At 33.7% G+C, this 23,656-nt stretch overlaps 1 protein-coding gene across 4 annotated transcripts; it reads left to right on the top strand.

Moving 5' to 3' along the window:
* The first annotated feature begins 15,402 nt into the window (after positions 1-15,402).
* On the top strand, positions 15,403-20,485 carry LOC115704225 (pentatricopeptide repeat-containing protein At3g56030, mitochondrial). Of its 4 annotated transcripts, none has more exons than XM_030631440.2 (3): positions 15,403-15,578; positions 16,784-16,897; positions 19,114-20,485. In XM_030631440.2, exon 3 carries the CDS (start codon positions 19,148-19,150, stop codon positions 20,144-20,146), a length of 999 nt encoding a protein of 332 aa, XP_030487300.2. In that variant the 5' UTR covers positions 15,403-15,578; positions 16,784-16,897; positions 19,114-19,147; the 3' UTR covers positions 20,147-20,485. The 4 variants fall into 4 exon arrangements, with proteins under 4 accessions (XP_030487300.2, XP_030487301.2, XP_030487302.2 ...); XM_030631441.2 differs by having other exon boundaries at positions 15,417-15,578; positions 16,784-18,553; XM_030631442.2 differs by having other exon boundaries at positions 15,437-15,578; positions 16,774-16,897.
* The last annotated feature ends 3,171 nt before the right edge of the window (positions 20,486-23,656 follow it).

The raw sequence follows: 23,656 nt of genomic DNA on the forward strand, positions 1-23,656 counted from the left end.
TTTTCTATATTTATGAAATAATCCCTACAATTTTAGGGTGCAAATTTCATATTTAAGTAGTTGTTAATATTTTCAGTAAATAAGTACTATAATCATGATTGTTAGCGATTTCATAATTATTTTTTGGCTAATTAGTAATTTTTCCCCCGAACTTTGACATGTATCAAATCATGCTCCCTGAACTTTTTTGGCCGTTAAAAATTTCCCCTGAACTTTTTTGGCCGTTAAAAATTTCTCCTGAACTATTAAGATTGTAAGATTTAAGGACTTTTGTCTAATTTTAGTAAAAAAATTCTAACATGAATGAAAGTTGAGGGGGCATTATTTAGTACATATCAAAGTTTAAGGGGCATGATTTGGTAGATATCAAAGTCTAGGCAGCATGGTTTAGTACATAAACAATCACTGAAACAGTAAAATTGAATGAAATTAGACAAAAGTCCTTAAATTTAACAATCTCAATAGTTCGGGGGAAATTTTTAACGGCCAAAAAAGTTCAGGGGACACGATTTGGTACATGTCAAAATTCAGGGGGAAAAAAAATACTAATTAGCCTTATTTTTTTTAACAACAATTGAATAATCTTTTTTTTATATTGGAGGAGGGGAATTCGAACTTGAGACTTTCTCTTTGAGATGAGAAATGTAGAACCACTAGGCTATGCCTATGGTCACATTGCATAATTTTTAATTCTTATTATATTACCTAATTTTTCTTATTATTTTTTTTAGTTATTATTAGATATTATTATCAATTACTCTTGGGAAATTATTTACCAATTCTATAAATTTATATTTGGAATATATTCTATCATTATTAATATGCTATTGTTGTACATAATATTTTTTTTTATGTATATCTAACTTCATGAATAAGAAAAATAGAGAAAATAGAATCCTAAAATAATAGGATACTACCTTAAAGTAGGCTTACAAATATATAAATAAATATAGATGTATATCTAATATATGTATAATTAATTACCTACTCTAAAATACATGTATATAAAATATATATTTTATTTCTTATTTTAGTTTTTACAAATAATTTTGAAACATCATGTTTAATTTTTAAAAATTAATATCTTTTTTAGTTTTATAATATTTCTTAATATTTCTCAATATTATTTTCATACATAAAACAATTTTTTTACTACTAAATTATTTATTTGACATAAAAAATAATCTTAAAAAAACTTATGAACTCTATATATATAAACTTGATATATAATATATAGGGATATGATTTTGTCCCATATACTTTCACGGAATGTATTTTGTGGTACATTAGATGGGTCTCAGGGTACATTAAATGAGTGTCAGGGTACGTTTCTACTTTTTAACCCTAATTATTCCTAGATCAATCTCAGCCGTCAGATCAAATAACTCCCTCATCTGACGGCTGCCGTACATCACGGATTACAATCTGTGTAAGTACAATAACTGGACAAAATCATATCCCATAATATATATAGATATATAAATATATATCTAAATGTATAAATAATATATTAGTTGAATAAAAAAATTATAACTAATTGAGTAAGGCATAAATCAATCATATCATGAAAATAAATTAAAACAAATATTAGGTCACATCAAAGTAAAAAAAAAATATTATAAACTACATGAGCAACACCTAAAATATTATTAAACAATTTGAGAGTTTTAACTAATTTAGTAAAAAAAAAATATGACTTTTTTCTTAAGTAAAAACTTCAAATTTCCAAAAATTGTAAAAATACTTTGAAAAAAATATGACATGCCACATCATCATTCTTAATTTTTTTTATATAAATATATAGAGTAGCAGGAGAGGCACGTTAGTTCACACAATTAATTACGAAAATAGATAAGGAATTCAAAATGGCGGAATATATAGAAACATTACTTCATAAGATGAAAAGGTTTTGAGTGCCTATTACTCTTATTCTTTATAATCCTAAGCATGCATCCGAATTTCGCCCTATTCTGCAATATTTCATACTAGATTATTGCAAACGAGTGTGTTAACCATCTTAAATGCCTATTAAAGAGTTAAATTGGTGCTTTTGCTCTTAAACTTAATATGTCTAAGGCCTATGATCGAGTTGAGTGGTCTTTTCTTTGTTGTCTTATGCGCAAGTTAGGGTTTCATGAGAAGTGGATTTGTGTTGCTACAATGACTCACAATTAATCGTGAATTAAGTTCTAGGCGAATACTAGGCGAAGGGTTGAAAAATGGCAAGATATTTGAAGAAGGTTTGGAAGAACTTGGAGAAGTTCGATTTCTTTAAAATTGAACAAATTCTAATAGAACATAACTCAAATGTCGACGCCTTGGCAAAACTGGCCTCGCAAAATGAACTTGACAAATTGAATTTGGTACCAGTCAAAGTTCTAAATAAACCGAGTATATGTGAATATGAAGAAGTTGAAATATTAGAAGCCTCGCCCACATGGATGACACTTATAGTTAAATATCTACTCAACGGGCAACTTTCAGCAGACAAAAATGAGGCATGAAAACTCTTATATTCAATATCTCGCTACACGATAGTAGAAGGCAAATTATATACGAGGGGTTATTCAATGCCTCTCTTACAGTGTGTGCTCTCCACAGAAGCAAGCGAGATAATCAAGAAAATTCACAAAGGCTTTTGTGAAAACCATGCAGGTTGGCAAAGCTTGTCAATGAAGATAATTCGTCAAAGATACTATTGGCCAACAATAAATAAAGACACACATGAATTTGTCAAGAGGTGCGATAAATGTCAGAGATTTTCACATATACCTCACGTACCACCAACAGAACTGAGAATGATGACCTTGCCATACCCATTTGTAATATGGGAAATCGACTTAATTGGGGCATTGCCCACAGGGTGAGGAGGAGCAAAGTACGCAGTAGTGGCAGTCGACTTTTTCACAAAGTGGACAGAGGCTAAACCTCTAGTTTCCATAACTTCCAAGAAAGTTCTTGACTTTGTCGTCAAGAACATAATTTGCAGATTTGGAATAACCATTAAATAGTATTTGACAATGGAACCTAGTTTTATGACGAGTTATTTACTGAGTTCTGTGAAAAGAATAAAATCATTAAGAGCTTCTCGTTAGTTTCAAGACCTCAAGCAAATAATCAAGTAGAAGCTGTTAATAAAACCTTAAAAGATACTGTTAAAAAGAAGTTGGATGATGCAAAAGGGAGATGGGTAGATGAACTACCACAAGTACTTTGGGCTCACAGAACGACCGAGAAAACAGCAACAGGACACACTCCATTATCGTTGGCATTTGGCTCGGAAGTAATGATGCCACTAAAAGTTAATATTGCGACCCACAAATGAGATTTCTATAATCAAGAAGAAAACCAAGAACTCCTTAAATTGTCCTTGGATCTACTTGAAGAAAAATGTACTGAATCGCAAATCACCAATGCAGCATATTAACATCGAATTACGAGATACTTCAATAAGAGAGTGAAGAAAAGGCTTTTTAATGTCGGAGATTTGGTGTTAAGACAAGTATTTGCAAACACAAGAGATGCATCTGCTGGAGTGTTTAATCCAAACTGAGAGGGTCCTTATGTTATCGAGGCAATAGTTAGAACCGAAGTTTATAAATGGCTCGGCTTAACGGCTCGCTGATAAAGAACTACTGGAATGTTGAACATTTGTGACCTTATTACCAGTAAACTTATGAAATTGCTGTATTTTCTCTTTGTCATGTAAATTTTTATCAATAAAGTTGAAGTATTATTCAAGTAATTACAAAATTTTATTCTTTAAAATTACTTGAGGGGTATGTATGTGTGTGTGATCAACGGAAATTTATCTAGAAATATATGATATATTGCAAACCCGCTCCACTTTAATTTTTTTTCTAAATAATTGATTAAAGTTGTCTATGGGCAATGTAAAGTCAAAAATTGAACCTTTCTCGTCATAAAAGAAAATCGAAGTAGCAGTTGTAAATGAGATTTAACTCATAAAAATAACATTAAGCTACATGCTAGGTTGAATATCTAACGACTCGCATTATGTAGGCATGTATTATAAACGAGGCACCTAGATGCCTTGAAAAGATAATATTTAACCTGAAATATGAATAGAAGGCCTAACTATTCATATAGGCAATCAAAAAATGTACAAAGTACTTCATAAAATGAATTATTCAAAGTATGTTTAAGTTTGCTTACTAAGTTATAAGTGGCAGATTATAATTGCTCGTGCGAAGTAGAACTGATAAGAATTGCTCGCAAAGAAAAAGCATAGCAGAATATAACTACTCGCATACATACATAGTAGATTAATAACTACTTAAGAAATCTCAAAAGAAGAACGAGATCAATAGAAATGCTTACTTAAAGTATCTTAAGTTTGATCAAAATATAATTGTTTAAGTTGTGAATAAATATGCAAATAAGCAAACAGATTAAGTTCAAATATAAAGATGCGAGGCAATAAATGAAAAGATAAAAGTAAAGTTGGCCATCCTACAATGCAAATTTGTCTTTACGAAAAATTACCACAAGGGGCAAACCATTGTCTCGGCCAAAAGGCCAGTTTCTTAAAAAATAAAAAATAAAAAGTTAAAAACCAAGCCTACATCGTAGGAGACTTGGATGGATCTTCTTCTTCCTTAGTCTCAACAGCTTCTTCTTCTTCTTTCTTAGCCTTCTCGCAGTAAGCTAAGACTTCCTCGACACCCTCCCCCAAGAAACTTAAATGCATCTCAGGATTCGCCATTCAGGCTCGATAAATGGAACACTTGGCAACAACGTGCATCGTTCTTTAGCATTGGCCTCAGCGCCCTCGAGCTTCTCGTTGGCTGCGTTAAGTTCCTCCTAGAGTTTTTGGCATGCCTCGCATTTGTCCTTGGCCTCCTTCTGAGCTGCCTCGAGTTCAGTCTTGTGAGTCTTGCTTCTCTCCTCAGCCTCCTTGCTCAGACGGGAAAACTCCTTCTAAGCATCGTTCCACTCTTTAGCAACAGCCTCGTGTTACTCAATGGTTTTGCGAAGCTCGGCTTCCAGTTGCTTCACTTTGTGGAGTACCCGACTTTGGGCGATGTGGGACAAGAAGGTGGCCTACAAAAAAGAAATGCATATGAATTCTTGTGGGTTCTTGAAAGAAATGTTAAAAAATAAAGAAAAGAAGAAGGAAACTAACCGAGAGACTGAACGTAAGACTCTTCTCGAGCATCACGGTTGGGCTGCCATTGTTGACCAAATCCCAGTCGCTAGGCTGAAAGGATCGAAAATGGTGCCTACAGGATGAAGCAAACTGCACACAGTACTGTGAACCATTGCCCCCAACCTCGATGGGCAAAGACTCATGAGCCTTGCTTGAAGAAGCGGTAGCCTGGTGAACCTCTGAGACTGACTCCTCGAAAGGTGGAATGTGTTAGCCCAAGATATGTTTCCAAGAGGGGGGCTGAATTGGAAATTTATACTAATTTTGGTAAATCAAAACTTTTAACACAAAATTAAGCAATTAGCCACTTAATCAAATAAAAGCAAGTAATATGGCAAGCAATATATTATGACAAATAATCAAACTTGTAAAGTAAAGAGTTTAAGGATTAGAAAATGCAAACTCTCGATTTTTACAAGGTTCGGTAGAACTATGCCACCTACGTCCTTGGTCTTCAAAGCTATGGACCTAGCTTTGAGTTCCAATATCGAGCCAAGTTAATAGGCTTGACTAACCCTTACAACCGGGGAATTTTTCACCAAGGTTTTTCCCAAACCTCTCACAATAGTTTTCTTCCAAGGACTATCAACCTCGCCGGATTGTTGAAGTGCCAATCTCACTTTTCTCGGGTTATTTACAAAATCGGTGTCAACCTCACCTACAACCGAGTTGTTTTTCTATCGATGCCAACCTCACCTCTCAATACAATGAATATGTAATTTTGAAATACAAAGCAAACTCTCTCTAATAAAGATGGAAAACAAAGTAAAATCCTAGAGAGAATTGCAAGCACACTAGAGAAGATAAGAACAAGTTTGGCTCAAGTGTGTGTGGTTGGTGTGTTTATGAAAAGATGATAACTCTTTAGTTTAGAACACTTAGAATGATGTTATATGATGAATAGAAGCTCAACCAACCTCCATTTTTGAGTGAAAAACGAGTTTATATAGTGTAGGAATGAAAACTAGCCGTTTATAGCCGTTAGCACATTTTTCGAGGCCACTTCAGCCATGATCCGGAATTCCGATTGGTTACAACCGGAATTCCAGTTGGCAACCGGAATTCCGGTGGGAACCGGAATTCTAGATGCAAAAGGTTCATTTTTTCGAACTAAAACGTGCATAACTTTTTACTCGTTTATCCGATTTCAAAAATTCCAGTTGCGTTCTCTTAGTTAAATGATATGTGATCTTAAAAATCAATTTAGAAAATTTAGATATCATTTTTTGTGAAATAACTTGTCGAACAAGTTAGTGAGCCAAACTTTTAAACTTATAAATCCTAGTGTACTATGCAAATCACTTTAACAAGACTAAAGCAAATTTATACCATTTGATTGTTTGTACTATGTTGACTTTTCCCGAGAGTTGACCTTGACTTTGACTTTGACTTTAACTTTCGGGTTGACTTTTGACTTTGGGCTTTTTGAAGACCTCTTTTGAATAGGGTCTTGAGTTGTTGATCCCTTGATGAATCTTTTGCTCTTATGAAGTATGAAGTAGTTTATATACTTGTTGAATCTACTTCTTTGATTATGTTTGACTTTACCGAGTAAATATAGATACTCTGTGAACTTGCTTGCAAAATGATCAAGAAAAGATTAGTAACAAATAATAATCAAATATTTGTTTATCATCAAAATAAATGAGTGAATGACTTTTGGTCAACAGAATGTTTGGAGTGTGAACCTAAATTTGGACTTAAGAGTCTCGAGGTCTATAGTCTGCGAGGCACGCTTCTTGTTCGCAGTCGTCTTCCTAGATCTCTTGAGAGGTTCCACGTTGACATCAGAAGAAGTTTCTGAGGCATTAGTCCTCTTTTTCCCCTTCCTGCTTGAAGAATGGAGAAGATCCTCTAAATCCATATTTGCGAGACAAAGAGATGCATCAATATTGAGAGGTTTCAAATTGACATCAGAAGAGGTTTCCGAGGCAGTAGTCCTCTTTTTCCCCTTCCTGCTTGAAGAATGGAGAAGATCCTCTAAATCCATATTTGCGAGACAAAGAGATGCATCAATACTTATTTAAAAAATAGATAAAGGGGAAAATGGGAAATTAATTCCCACTTAAGGGAAGTTACCATAATCATTAGATGATGAAGAGGGAGGACTATAGTATTCACTAAACTTTCTAGATCCTGTGATCTTGGATATGTCATAGGGGTTAATTGGATCTAAATCCCAATCTGAATCTAGATGGCTCGCTCTATCCAAGTTAGTCCTATACTGCTCGGAAATCCCATAGTATGAACTGGTGCAACTAAGTTGAACATGGAAAGGTGGATACCAATTATCAAACCTATGGGTAATACAATCTATAAGGAAGGGGTTCCAAATGTAAAAGTTATATTGGCTATTGTTAAAAGTTACTAACGAAGTGCATGTTTCCCTAAGAACAGTAGGAGACCATCCACATTGATTACCTCGGGATGCATCTTCTTCAACTTCTCGAGGGGTTGCATTCTGGAGATAATGCACCCGAGCCACATAATCTTAACTTTCCTCGTCACCTAGGACTGGAACCTTCTCCCACGATGTATACTTGGGAAACGTGTAATCACAAGTATACTCGTTTGCAGTGAGAAGGCCAACAAACTTGAGATTGGCTTCGCTCAGAAGAAACTCAGTCGATCGCAGTTCGAACGGAAGACCCAGCAAAAGTTTACGCTGCTCGACTATCTCAGGAGTTGGAGTTCGTCTTTTTGAGACTGCTATTAATAGAATTAATGAGATAAGTCAGCGAGGCCAAGATTATAAACATGGCGTAATTCAAAACCAAGTGTAAGATAAATATTTACTTACGTATTATGCAAAAAGTGGTTGTGTTGATTAGGGAAATGCCAGTTGTCCAGAAAAAATCCTCCTTAAAAGCAATCTTGTTTGGTAATCCCACAATGATCCTACGATCATTTGTGTGAGTCCCAAGATAGTAGAAACCCCCTGCACAACGTTTCCTCGCAGGAACTGTCTTAACAAAATAAAGGTAAACAATTTCCTGGGGAGTGGGACACTCCCATCCTAAAATCTTATACAGAACCTTTAAACTTGCAAGGAAATTGAAACCAATTGGAATGAAGCTATTCCAAGATGGTTGATGAACTCTTTAAAGTACTCTCTCAGAGGGAGAATTGCTCTAGCCCTGATATGCTCGAGGCTCCAAACACCTATCTCAGCCGAGCTACTAGTACTAGCTTTGTCACTGGTTTCACCACTGGCCCCTGCATTCCTCGCGGGTAAGTCGCTCTGGTGGATAACAACTAAATTCACCAGGTGCAACGGATCTAATACGACACCCGCACTTTTGGTCAATGCCACAAGTCCTTAAAACACCACCAACATAGTCCCCTATGGCCCTTATTCTTGACTCTATGATCTCGGCCTCAAAAGTGACATTAGGATCTTGGGGAGTCTTTGACTTATGGGGCTTGGAAGACATAATTTCAAAGTCCAAGTCACTAGGTGAAAAAGAAATTGTGACTCTAGGTAAAAACAAGGGTTTAGCCAAATGGATAGAATATAAATATGAAGGTTCAGGCCAGGCTGCATCTCGTAAGTAGCGACATTTACCCTTAGTTATTTCTTGTAGGAAACGCCTATAGCGATTAGCAACTTCTTCCTGATTAGTTTTTATTAAATGGTCCCTAATTTTTGCATCATTTATCTCAAATTTGGACCGAGATTTGAAAATTCTGGGTTTGTATGGGAGGGCCAATTCCTTAGGATATTCTGTTTCTAAGAACTCTGGAGAATAAACTTCAAAACCAGATTGGGACATTTCTACAAAAAAGAACAATCCCAATTCCTGGATGAAATTTATTAAACCAGAGACTTACAAATATGATAAACCTAAATTTTTACTCTGCCTAAACCCTAAAAATTACCCAGAAAATTTAAATCAAAATCGCTAAAACCAAATGGAGTGACAAAGATGTAATTAACAGCATAATGTGTTGGGTTTTATGCCCTAAATAAAACTCCATTTCAATGTAATCCATTTTATTCAATATCAATAAAGAAACAGAAGTATTTTTCATTCATTTGTATGTTTTGGTTCATCTTATCAATTGCTTGTCTATTTGATTTATAAATTCATCCAAACCCTTTTCACATACTTGATTCTGTTTATTGTGTTGTCAACACAGTGGAAACTAAACATTACTATGTGAATAAAGATTCCTAGATTTATCAGAACACGGGTTTTACTGATATGATAATCTACAACAGAGTTTACTTGCATTTGGTTAAAATGCTATGTTCTTTCCAAAGCATTGGTTAAAGTAAAGCTTGGGTTGGGTGCATGGAGTATGCATTGGAAGGGACCGATATTGAACTTTGACATAGATTTATTAAACTTACCGTAATATCTATTCAAGTCAATATCGACTAGTTGATCCTAGATCAAATGATCTTAATCCTGATATGATTAGGTTCAATCTCAAGAGTGTTATTCGTGTTCTTTGATTTGTTAGTTAAGCCTACTTTTGGGTCAGGTTGATACGTATATTTTGGGAACACGGTAGTGCAATTGAGTGGGAGCGCTAACATAAATATGGAATCTATAGCTTCTATCTGGCAAATAGAAAGTAAAGGATGATTTCCTTCGAGCTTGACCAAACGAAAATAAATGGTGGAGTACTCATTTCACTTAGCTGAAATATCATTTATACGGGGTTAAGTGTTTTAAGGATAAAATACATTGTAGGGTGTTACGGTAATCTAATCCCTTTACAGTGTAGATCATTTATATAGAGGATCATTGATCAAATTAGGATTGTAACAATGGATAACTAATGACGTGTCTATATGGTGGAACATATAAATCGTTCTATATAATGGGAGTGCAATTCTAAGTTCTATGCGTGGATTCAACGAAGAATTAATAAGTCAGTGAATTTAGGTTATAAATTCTTGATCTGCTTATTGGAAGCTCGGATATATAGACCCATGGTCCCCTCACTAGTTGAGACAATACTACTTGTAGGACTCATTTAATTGGTTTTGATTAATCAATTATAATTCTCAAATTAGACTATGTCTATTTGTGAATTTTTCACTAAGTAAGGGCGAAATTGTAGAGAAAGAGTTTTTAGGGCATATTTGTTAATTAAGATACTTTGTATGGTCCAATTAATAAATATGATAAATGACAATATCATTTAATAATTATTTATAGTTATTAAATAGTTACAATTGGCATTTAAATGGTTGAATTTGAAAATTGACGTTTTTGAGAAAATGAGATGCAGAAATGATAAAACAACAAAATTGTAAAAGTGAGGCCCAAATCCACTAAGCCATGGTCGGCCACCTTTGTAGGTTTTATCACTTGATATTTTCATTATTTTAATGCCAAATAATTCAAACCTAACCCTATGTGGTATGCTATAAATAGATAGTGATGGCTTCAGGAAAAATAGACTTTCACATCTTGTTTCCTTCAGAGAAAAACCTGAGCCTTCTCTCTATACCTAGCAGCCACCTTCCTCTCCTTCTTCTTCCTTGAATATTTTGAACCTCTTAGTGATAGAGTAGTGCCCACACACAGCAAGTAGTACCTCAATCATAGTGAGGAAGATCGTGAAGAAAGACATTCAACAAGAAGGACATTCGGGCTCAGATCTCGATAATACTCTGCGACAGAAAGGATACAAGGGTTAGAGATTTGAGTGGAAGGAGTCATATTATTCCGCTGCACCAAATGTAAGGTTTCTCATACTTTATATGTGTTTAATTTTATAATCGTTTTAGAAGTTCATATTTAGGGTGTTAATCAACATACTTGTGAGTAGATCTAAGATCCTGGTAAAATTATTTCCAACATAATGATCATAACCCAGGAAAATGAAAAAGATCAGAGGAAAGAAGATGGATCACTTACCGTTCGAAATTGAGTTGTCACACGATGAAAAGCTCTACAACCGAGGACGGAATGAATGGTGTGATGACTTCTATGGACTCTTGAGGTTGAACAGTATATCCGAGTATACGCCCAAGAAATATGTTAATGACAATGAGGGCATGCAAGGCTTTGTGAAATTGGAATGGTTTTTTCGTAGAAAAAGCTTGAAATTTTTTGAAAAGGCAAAAATGGCAAAAAAAAAATGGTTCCTGTGCAGTTTTATACTTTGAGATTGATCTCCGTTAGATTAAAAGAACAAAAGATCCAATGGACAGGAACAAGAGAGAATTGAAAAAGATGGCTCATTAATGCTAATCATGTGCCTCGAAAGCATGAATCGCCAAATTTAAAAGCCTGCAATTTTTCAAATTAGGTTAAGACCAAAATACCCTTTATAATCATTTAAAAAGTACTTTTTATTAAAAAGAACTTTTTAAGGGGCAATTGTTATACCCAAAATTAGGTTGTACTTCAGAAAGTGACACGTGTCAATCTCGTGGAATATGAATCAATAGATACAATAACGATTATATCATTAAATGCAAAATGGAATAACTCATTAAATATAGAATTAATAGAGTATATTCATAACTCACTGACGATATAGTCTTAGGCGAGACAAGGATACACAAACTATAAATTCGTGTATTGACGATAAATCATCCTGCCTCGGAAGGCATAATCCCGAGGGAACTACGGACAATGCATAGCGAGACATTTACCTCGCTACATGTAGGGAAGCATTGACGAGGCGAATTGGTTGTTGAAACACTTAGCGTATAATCCTTATTATAATAACTAAGTGCAATATCTTGGGAGCATGTAGGACATCATTGTCCAGTTTGCAAGGCCTTATAGTCAAAGGGCACTTTTTAAGTTTGCTCTATATACTGGTGCTCATGCCATTGCTGAAAGGTATATGAATAAACCAAGTCATTCATCTGTGTGCAAAGCGAGATGCCTCTAGTGAGACGCTCCTGTCCCACATCAACGTCCACTATCTTAAAGATAAGAATGATAAATGGTTATGCTGATTTTTAATTCTACGCGTATTAAAATGGAACGTAATCAAAGCCCACGTTTTGCGAAAACAGTTATGTATTTTAAATTCAAATGTAAATAACTGTCAACCTATATTCCTATAAATAGGGGCAGATTATACAGAAAAAGGCACGGAAAAATCTTTGAGAGAGAGAGAGAGAGATCACTAATTGTAATACTATATTTCTATATCCAGAATATCTTGAATAAGATAGACTCGTGGACTATGCAGAGTTAACTGGAAAACCACGTAAAAAACCTGGTGTCATTATTATTATTATTCTTATCAAATTTCTTATAATCTCTGCGCTTAATTTATTACGAAAAAGATTTATTAATTAGTTAACGAAAATCTACGTTAACACAAACCATGTCAAAACTTTTATGAACGAGGAGTGAAAAAAAGAACAAAACTAACCAACCATGATAAAAGTCAAGACTTCTTAAAGCATGGTCTTTTAATATACCACCCAATTAGAAATAGGATATCTATACTTTTAATATATTTTCCTCACAAAAATACCCTTACATTTAAAAAAAAAATCTCTCATTCTAACTCTCTCACTCTCCGGCGTTGAACCCTGACCTAGAACCCCCCTCGTCGAACCTAGACCCAGAACTTCATTCACAAGCCCCAACCGACGTCTTCTTCCACGCTCTCTCTCTCTCTCTCTCTCTCTCTCTCTCTCTCTCTCTCTCTCTCTCTCTCTCTCTCTCTCTCTAAATCTCATCATCTCCATCCAGAAGCCCTAAAATGTATGAGCTCAACCACCCCCAAATCCCCACCCATCGCCGAAGTTCTCAACCCATCGCTCGTATTCTGTATTTTTTTTTTCTGATTTTCTAGATTTTTGAGATATTTTGCAATATTTAACAATGTATTTGCAATGATAGACTAAATCTGAGGTTAGAGATGAAGTTTAGCGATGATTAACGATGTTTTGCGTATTTACCAATGATTGTAGTGATGTATTTGCAATATGAGACAAAAAATACAAGGCGTTCACTAAACATTGCTAATCATCATTAAAACTTGAGTGTGTTTTAGCGACCTTTATCGATGTTTAGTAATGTTTTTAGGGATATTTTTTGATGTTTAGCGACATTGCAAAAATACGAGTGATGGGTTGAGAAATTTGACATTTTGGTGGTTTCGAGGAGGTTAAGCTCGTGGATTTAGAGGGTTTTAGAGTGGTTGAGCTTGTGGATTTTGAGAGTTTCGAGGTGGTTGAGCTCTCGTAGATTTTAGGGCTTCAGGGTGGAGACGACAAGACTTAGAGAAAGAGAGACCAGCAGAGAAGATGACGACCAGGGCTTGTGATTGAGGTTTTGGGTCTGAGTTCGACGGCAGGGTTTTGAGTCGAGGTTCATTGCCAAAGAGTGAGAGAGAGGCTTTTTTAAAATGTAAAAGTATATATAATTTTTTTTTTCAAAAAATGTAAAAATATTTTTAGGAACAAAAAATATTGAGAGTATAGATATCTCTAATTAGGTGGTATATTAAAATATTGTGCTTTAAAATTAGGGAAAAAAATAGAAAAATACAAAAAAGGAAAAAAAATTACAAAAATACTTTGGGCCGGCCCATTAAATATTTATACAGTCCACATACAAATATTTACAAAAATACCACATTCACTAAGCCTTCAACTGTACAGAGCGAACCATGAAGGTGAAAATACCGCGATCGTTTCAAAACCGCAAAACAACCAAAATGAAACCAAAACGATAAAAATACAACTATTAATTCTGGCGAAATCAACTGGAAAAGAAGACCTGCAATGATCTAAACAGAAAATGACGAAAAAAAATCAGAAAAACTGTGAAGAAACTGAAATTACACATTTGTTTTCTATTTTATTCGATCAAAATAACTCCCCCTAATATCGAAATCTATATTCATGAAATGTAGATCTGTAACAAACAGATCTGGAGCTCCCACCAAATCCAAAATAATGTATGATGTGAAAAATTTAAAAAAAAAACCTCATGAATAATACATCTACGTTATATACAGTTGCATTTTGATTGATTACTGGTTTCCAATATATATATATTTTTAGAAACACAATAAGAAGAGTAAATTCGAATTAAGGTACAACCAGTTACGTATAAGTCAGTTTATTTTTTGTTTTGGTTGCATTATAGTTGCATTATCGTTTTATGTTAGTTTATATATTATGCAAAAATTTAATTTGACGGGGACTAAAAAATAGTAGTTATACATAGTAAGTTTTGTGCAAAATAGTTGCATATTAGTTTTATAATGAAATAACATATGCAAGTAGCAAAACTATAATAAAACTACAAAACAACTGTATACAAACTAAAATACAGGAAAAACTCTTTAAATATCAACATCCATGATAAATCTCATTGTTACCCATTGATGATATAAAAATGGACAGGAAACAACTAGACAAAAAACATATTAAAAAAAAAAAATACATACAGAAGGTGTTTACACTATTAAAAAACTATGAAAAAACTATTACAAAATGAGAAATAATCAAATGAAGAAACTGAAATGAAAAACAATAAAACATCTCGAAAAAAATAAACAGAAAAAGAAAACAACAAAATAAAACAAAAATTAAGACTAAACAAACAAAAATGAAAAACTCATAAAAAGAACAAATAAATTAAACTAAAAAAATAGAAGCCTTAAAAAACCAAACAAAACTAAAAGAAATGTTAACATGAAAAACCTAAAATAGTAAAATCGATAAACACAAAACACACTAATGTCAAATACGAAAAAAATTTCAAAAAGGGGGGAAACGAAAAAGAAACCGAAAACAAACCTGAGATCGAAGACCAGCTCCATCTTAATCATTTTTTGAGCATTATCTTGATGAATTTTTTCCTGGGCAGCAACCTTTGATTTTTTTTAGGAGGAGCTCGCTCACGTTTCGACAGTTGAGAAGCAAAATCGGAGTCATCGTCTTATTCCTATTAGCTACAGATTTCAACCCCATTTTAGAATTTTTCTTTGGCAAAGGGGGAGGAGAAGAGTTCAGCTATGGAGATTTTATTTAAAAAAAAAAAAAAACTGAAAAGAAATTGAAAATAATAAAAAAAAAAAGGAAGAAGAGAAAAAGATAAGTGAATGATGTAAGGTGTGATTGATATAAGTCATCAATCAATGACGTGGCTGCATGCATGAAATTGATGTATAAGTGGTATAATTGTAATAAAAGAAAGAGGAAAGTTAAAAATGATAATGTAAGCGTGTAGGGGTTTTTTTTGTAATAAATTGAGTAAATTGGATTTTTGATGTAAAAATTTCTTAAAATTAACATGCTAACTCAAATTTTCCTTTGAAAAGCTAAACTAGTGGATTGCACCCCTTTCTGTCTCTACTTCCTAAACCCTTCTCTTCTTCTCTCATCCAAGGCCGGCGGTTCAAAGAGACTCCATGCCGGCGTCGGAACTACTGCTGTCGGATTCTACCTCCACCAACCGTATGAGTAAGTTCTCAATACCACCAAATCCATTCCATCATTCTTCAACTTCTTTCTATTTTTCTATATAACTTATATAAATATATATATGCCTAATCAGAGATTTTGAAGTTTCTTCAATCAATGGAATCATTATTTTGCCATTTTTCGAACTCAAGCCCTTCTGTATCCATATATGTATGTATACCTATATATACCATCCGGATATATAATATATACATATATATATATATATATGTATATATATTGCTTCGAAATTTTTCTTTTTGACACACTTGACCTTTGGTGAACTTTGAATCTTGAATATGTTCTCTCATGGAAGAATTCTAATATAAATAAATTGTTCTTGCATCTTTGTTGGAGCTTCGATCTTGTGTAGCTTGATAAGTAGTGGTCAGAATATCTATGGGATTTCTCGAATTTCTTGGAGGACATATGAACAGTGTATATATGCGTATATTGGTCGGAATTGTTTCTTTATTTCTTGGATTAGTGGCTCTTAAATCTTGGATGTAACTTTTATAAGAATTGCTTGAGGAGAGTAAATTTTCTTGTTTATACACTTGAACCCTTGATGAGGCTTGTATCTTACTTGGTAGGACTTTTATATTATTTTAAAAACATCTTGATGTAATTTGGGGCCTCTATTTTTCTCTCGAATAAGTACCCCTTTCTTTTTTCTTTAAATTGGAACCCTTGTTTCTCCTCTTGTAGTTGACTAATGGAATTCTACTATGGCTCATGTTTAAATTCCTCAAAAAGATGCATTCAATTTCCAAATTTATGCACCCTAAACTTAGGATATTACCATGAATACATGCCCTATATTTTGGTGCTTTTATCGGATTACTTGGTGTTTATGTTTAAATCACACTTTCACCTTATATCCATTAAGCACCATAAATACACTTGATGATATTTATTCCGAGCATGCATGGATAATCCCTTGATGAATACACATTGTTATTTGTTATTTATTTTTACATCTCGAGCACTTTGCATAATGACACCTCCAAAGTATTGTCTTAATATTTCGAGTTGTGTAGCCTCCATTTTCTAAGCCACTATTATTGGCAAATCATGCCATGGCTATTTATTATGCCATTAATTCATTATTTTATTAGTGTAATCCAATTTCTCAGTGTTTCTGTTTTGAAGGTCTTATAGTTTTTAACAAGTTTTGCTCATGAGTTTTGTTTAGTGGTGATTAGGTTGTCGAGAGGTCGTAAACCATTGGGGATGAAGTTTATTTAACTGGAGATGGAGGTGTCCTTGTGCTAAAGCAGATGCAATTTCTCTAACTGATGACCTTCCTATAGTTGATGGTATGTATATTAATTATTCGTGGCTTGGATCAATAATCTTCAACAAAGTGTTAATGTATGCTTAGTTTTGTTTGAAGATCATATTCATATTATAGTGTTTGTTTTTGTATAGTTTGTGGAAATGATATTATAGGTTCAAAAATCTCTCACTTCCTCAATATTCAGAAATCTTTATTTGGGGTAATGCTATTATGTTCCAAACTAAGTTTACCAATTTGTCTGATAGCAGTCAGGTCTTATGGCTGTCGGGCAATCGTTCCTAGGCCGTTGAGCATGCAAACTTTTGTAATTTCAATTTGGGAACCATTCATTTGAAGTCCACATAAAAAAAACAGGCCATAGGGTATACTCACTTGGGCACTTACCACTTAGAGGGATTAGAAGTTGGAACTAATTTGATATTGCTCTAGTTATTCACTCATATACTGATTTTAAAATTCCAAACCTTAAACCGCACCTACATAATGAAACCATAATAAATTACAGTTCGATTTCATTGGTTAATTTTTTCTAAAGAGTTAAGGAAAACTTGGAAGTTGAGCCTGTGTATGCTAAACCTGTATTTTTCTTTTCTTTTTAACTAATTGTAGCATATTTTTGCCAAATATCAAGTAGTATCCATCTCATTTATCATACTCTTTAGTCTTTGGTAATTTTGGGTACTATGAGGGTGGAAATGGCTTAACTTACAATTAGCCTTTGGTCTGAAGTTAGACATTCCAATGCAATGCCTAGCATATGAGTTTTGATTTTATCTATTTATCATTAGCACACTTGGTGCTTAATTAAGACTAAGAATCTCAATATCAATAGATCCAATGTTCAAACCTTGGTCAAATCCCAATTCCTACCTCACCACTAGACCAAAGCTACGAGCTTGAATTTTGATTGTGTCTATACATTTAAGCTGGTAGTGTAGTGGTAAGAATGGCTATATCTATGGTATTGATATATTAAGGAGGTAGGCATCCTAATCACCACATCATCACTTCCTTGGTATTGATATATTAAGTGTAATTTGTAGCATAAATACTTAAGTTTAACTCTCGGTTGCAGACAAATACCTAAGTTTAATTTTTGACGGTAATAATACTTAAGTTATATTTTTAGAACTTTTGTTGGTACCTAGTCGTTAAGTGTCAAGTCATTATCCACGTGTTATTTTTTTATTGGTATATTTAAATTTATTTTTAAATAACTACGAAAGTTCCAAAAATATAACTTAAGTATTATTACCATTAAAAATTAAACTTAGATTTTTATCTGCAATTAGGAGTTAAACTTAAGTATTTATACTGCAAATTACTCATATATTAAATATACCAAAAGATTAAAAGAAAAAAAAAAGTGTTCGTTTTAGTATGGTTTGGTTTTTGCTCAAATTTTGAATTTGGAAAAGTATCTTGGAGTAGCTGAAGTTTAGATTTTCCCTTTAAAAAAAGAAAAGAAAAAAAATGGGTAGCATGTTTAGGATAGGGCCCGGTGTGTACAAAATGGAAAAACTAAAAAACCAGCATTAGTGTATAGAAGAAGTGCAGACCTTTACTGCAATTGCCCATTGGAACAACAAGAGCTCAATCTACAACCTTCATCATCATTCATCGCTGTAGCTAATTACATTTCCATCAAGCTATCTGGGTTTTCTTCCTCTTCCAGGTATTTTTATTTAATTTTATTCTTGTAGTAGCAATCAACAAGTTATTTAGCTTTTATATTCCAATAAAGCTAGCGCTATTACAGACCTTAGCTTATCAATAGAGGAGACTATCCGTGGAGACTTTCTTGATTCAATAATTCTTTAAAAATAGGGGTGATTTTGTTCGAATATTACGACTTTTCTATATAGGATATTTCTGTGCCTATGTCTGTTCCCGGGTACCTTAGTTTCAATAGATTTTAACTGAAGAAGAGGAAGAAGAATGACTGTTTTGAGGTTTAATTTACTCGCTATTTGGTTGGATATTCAGCTGGCTTCTGGCTAGGCAATTAGATCTTGACGGTTTAGGGTATTTTATTTTTTAGAATTAAATTAAGTTCAGACATTTGTTTTCATTCTTGTTTATTTATCTATTTATTGTTTTTTGCATTTGATTTCATTTCCATTTCTTAATTTCTCTCTCACTTCAACATGTGTTGGGTTACTTAGATAAGAAATCATCAATATTATGTAATTAGAAAGTATATCATCGATCAAATTTGGCTCATCTTTTTTGCAGCTTAAGCCACATTAATCTTTAAATCTCTTTCCCAATGATCAACTCTTTGGTCCACGAAGCCTCAATCAAGGCCATTCATTTTCAACGTGCCTTAAGAATTACCAATTGCTTCTCCACACTGTCAGTTTTCAATTGCCAATTTCTTGAAAAGCCAACTGCGGCCTATTATGATGATCTAGTTAATGATGCTGGTAGCTCTGGGGATTTTAATACAGTTCGACAACTCCTTAATAAGCGCATGAAAGATGTCTGCTACAACACCACCAACACCTTCAATTTCATCACTGACAATGAGGCCTCCCTCCTTATGCTCGATAATCTAATTTTGACCTTAATTAATCTCGACAAGAGCCAAACTCGAAACAGTGCCTTTAATGCACTCATATCACGTTTATGCAAGTTGGGAAAGATCGAGGAGTCTTTGCGTGTGATTGATTCCATGGCCCGTGTAGATTGCAACTTGAATGCGTGTAGTTTTTATCCTATAGTCAAAGTGCTTGCAAGGAGTAACAAAATTGAGGAGGCATGGCGTGTGGTGGATTTGATGAGATGTCTTAGAGTTGTACCGGATTCAATGATTTATAATTACATCTTGATGACACACTGTGCCAATGGAGATTTGAGTGCTTCAGCGGTTGTGCTAACAAGGATGGAGGAACAAAAGATGAAGGCAAATGGACGGACTTACGATGCCCTAGTGTTAGGCGCATGTAGGGCAGGGAAGGTGGAAGGGGCTTTGGTGATTCTTAGGAGGATGGAGGATGATGGAGTTCCTATGCTATTATCAACTCGCTTGTATGTGATTGACGCGTTGTTGAGCTTAGGCTATTACGACCAGGCTATTAAGTTTGTTAGAACCTATTGCGGGAAGGACGCGTGGCTAGATAATGAGAGTTTCGGGTGTTTGGCTTTTCGTTTGCTTAAGTTGAAAAGGAAGGATGAGGCAAGGGTGGTTTTGGAGGAAATGAAAGAAAGAAAACTTGAGATGCGTCATGCATTGTTGAAGTTCCAAGAAAATGAAAATGAAAGTTGAAACAACCAATTCTCAAAGATTTGATCGAGGTTTGCTAATATTGATATATCTTCCTTGGAACACATATCATTGAACGTTAATTTTATTGTATTTACACTTATTTCACACACACCCAGATAAGCTTTCATTAAGCAGGTGGAAAAAGTTTTGTAGGATAAATTTTTTGGAAGATTAGTAAGGTTTTGAAGAGCCAAAAATATGATTATTTGGCAAGAGAGTGGGAAGGACAACACAGATGCTAGGTGGATCGTCTCTGCTGAACAAATTGAATCAAATGAGCAGTGTATTGATTAGAAAAAATGGTGACATTTAAAGAAAAGAGATTTTTTCATTTTTATACTTCAAAATAGTTTTTTTTTGCATTTTTACAGAATTCTACATCGAAACCCCTATTGCAACTAGCACTGTAACCTAAATTGCAACAAAAAATCGTACAGAAACTCTTGTTGCAAATAGCGCAACCACTCTACTATTAACACGATTAAATTTAATAGAATATTTTTATATTCTTAAAATATTTTGTTAAACTAATAAAAATTATTATATAGCCATATTTTTCTAACTGATTATTGGTTTCTTTTTTTCTTAATTTGATCATTTTATATAATAAAATAAATTAAGGGATATTAAGCCGACCTTAAAAAGTCTCTATTATGTAGGTAATTTTATTTTTAAAAATTTAGTTACACTAACATTTTTCTTTAATGAAACTTTTATATCTCAAGAATATTTTTTTTAATTATTTTGTACTTATTTTTAATTAAAAATTAAAAATCATATAATTAGAAAAAACACTAATCCACCTTCACATTGGGTTTTTTTCCTACTTTTTTAAAAATCTCTCAAAATCTTATAAAATCTCTTTAAATTTGTGAAAAAATTTATAATACACTTACATATAGATGAGATCAACATTGTTGTCAAGAGAGTGATTACATTCAAAGTAAGTGAAAAAAACCCTAATTTATTAAATTTTTATTTTAAATGTAAAAAATTAGTAAAAATTGTATTTTTTTTTTCAACCATCTATTTTTCATACAAGAATGACTTGAATAGTAATCTATGTTTAGTACGATGGGGAGTGGAAGGATGAACAGGAGTTATATAAGTGGTCGCCAAAAATAAAGAAGTTATATCTATAATTGTCAATAATTCGAGCACTACATTTTGAGATGTTATTGGATAAATTGTGTAAGAAGATTGGAGACAATAAAAATGACATTGAATTAAAAATAAGTTACTCGTAACACTTGAAGAAAACATGCCGCCACTTATTTTACAAGGGGATGAATGTCTTGCAGCTTATCTTTTGGACTGTGGAGAGAACAATCACGGAATCGCACTACATGTGGAGCTTATAAAGAAAGACATAGGTAAAAATGAGATTGAAAGTTGCACAAAAGAAATTGAGCAACCCTTAGTAGATAACTACTTTGATCGTGAATTCTACTTTAAAAAAGATGTTTGTGATATTGCTTCTGTACTAGGTGAAAGTGGTGTTAATCTTTGTTGTGAATATGTAGATCATCTCCAACTCCAAACCGTTCATAAGAAGAATTGATGACTGAAAATCACATCGACTCACTTGACTACTATGATCTGTTGGAGCACTCAGACCAATAAAATCAACTCATAAGTGAAGATACACTTAGTTTCATAGATGGGTTGGATTTGACAATTGGTCAAGAATTCAAGAATAAAGATGAGGTGAAGTTTATGTTGAAAGATATTTCCATGAAGGCTTGCTTTGAGATGAAAATTATAAAATATACCAATTCAATCTATCTGACAAAATACATTGACAAGTCATGCAAATGGGCAGTACGTGTAGTAAAAGTTACCAATTCAGAGTGTTTTTCAATACGAACTTATTGTAACACTCACACTTGCTCCCTTATCAGTCGAAAGAGAAAATATTGCCAAGCAAGTGTGAAAGTAGCTGCTAATGTCGTGAGGTCAAGTTTTGACAGTCAAAAAGAGACACCGAAACCTAAAGAAATAATGACAATTATGCAAAACAATCACATGTCGATAATGTTAACTCAAACTTTTCGATCTCCTTGTTTTGATGATTAGCAAATATTTGATTATTATTTGTTACTAATGATTTATTGATTTTGTAGCAAATTTAAAAGAGAAAATAAATATTTTGGTATTTTTACCAAACTTTTAAAAGCAACACTAAATGGACTCAACAAGCATATCAAGAGCAAAAGATTCATCAAGGGATCAACAACTCAAGACCCTATTCAAAAGAGGTCTTCAAAATCCCAAAGTCAAAAAGTCAACCCGAAAGTCAAAGTCAAAGTCAAAGTCAAGGTCAACTCTCGGGAAAAATCAACTTGGGATCAAAAACATGCAAATCAAGCTAGGAGGCTCATCTACATCAAGACTACTCAAAATTAAATGGTATAAATCTAATTTAGTCTTGTTAAAGTGATTTGCATAGCACACTAAGTTTTTATAAATTTGAATTTTGGCCCATTCACTAACTTGTGCAACAAGTTTTCTCACACGATAGTTCAAAAAATTTTTTGATTGAATTTCTAAATTACATTTTGTTTAACTAAGAGAACAAAGTTGGAATTTCAAAAATCGGATAATCGAGTAAGAAGTTATGCGCGTTTAAGTCCCGAAAATTGGCACTTTTACCTTTGGTCGATCATCCGGAATTCGGATGGCAACCGAATTCCGGTTGCAATCAATCCGGAATTCCGGTTCCCATCCGACTTCCGTTCATGGCTGACCCCACCTCGGGAAACGTGCTAACGGCTATAAACGGCTAGTTTTTCATCAAACACTATATAAACTCGATTTTTCTTTCAAAAAATAAGTTGGTTGAGCATTTATTACATATATCTAACCTATCTAAGTGAGATTAAGGAGCTTCTAAGTTTGAAATCCAAACCAACACATTTCACACACTTTGAGCCAAAATTTGATTTTATTCTTCTTAAGTGTGCTAGCTTTTCACTCTAGGTTTCCATTGTATCATCATATTTCTAGAGTGAGTTTAGCTTGTATATCAAACACATTTCCATATTGTGATTGAGGTGAGGTTGGCACCGGTTTTGTAAACAACCCGGAAATAGTGAGATTGGCACTTTAACAATCCGAGAAAGAGGTTAATAGTCCTCGGGGGTGCGAAACTATTGTAAGAGGTTTGGAAATACCTTGGTGAAAATTTCCCGGTTGTAAGGGTTAGTCAAGCCCGTTAACTTGGCTCGATATTGGAACTCAAAGCTAGGTCCATAGCTTTGAAGACCAAGGACGTAGGTGGCATAGTTCTACCGAACCTTGTAAAAATCGAGAGTTTGCATTTTCTAATCCTTAAACTCTTTACTTTACAAGTTTAATTATTTGTCTTGATATATTGCTTGCCATACTACTTGCTTTTACTTGATTAATTGACTAATTGCATAATTTTGTGTTAAAAGTTTTAATTTTCCGAAATTAGTTTAAATTTCCAATTCACCCCCCCTCTTGGAAACATATCTTGGGTTAACAATT

Source organism: Cannabis sativa, chromosome 1, assembly GCF_029168945.1.
Source record: "Cannabis sativa cultivar Pink pepper isolate KNU-18-1 chromosome 1, ASM2916894v1, whole genome shotgun sequence".
Classification (NCBI taxonomy): Eukaryota; Viridiplantae; Streptophyta; class Magnoliopsida; order Rosales; family Cannabaceae; genus Cannabis; species Cannabis sativa.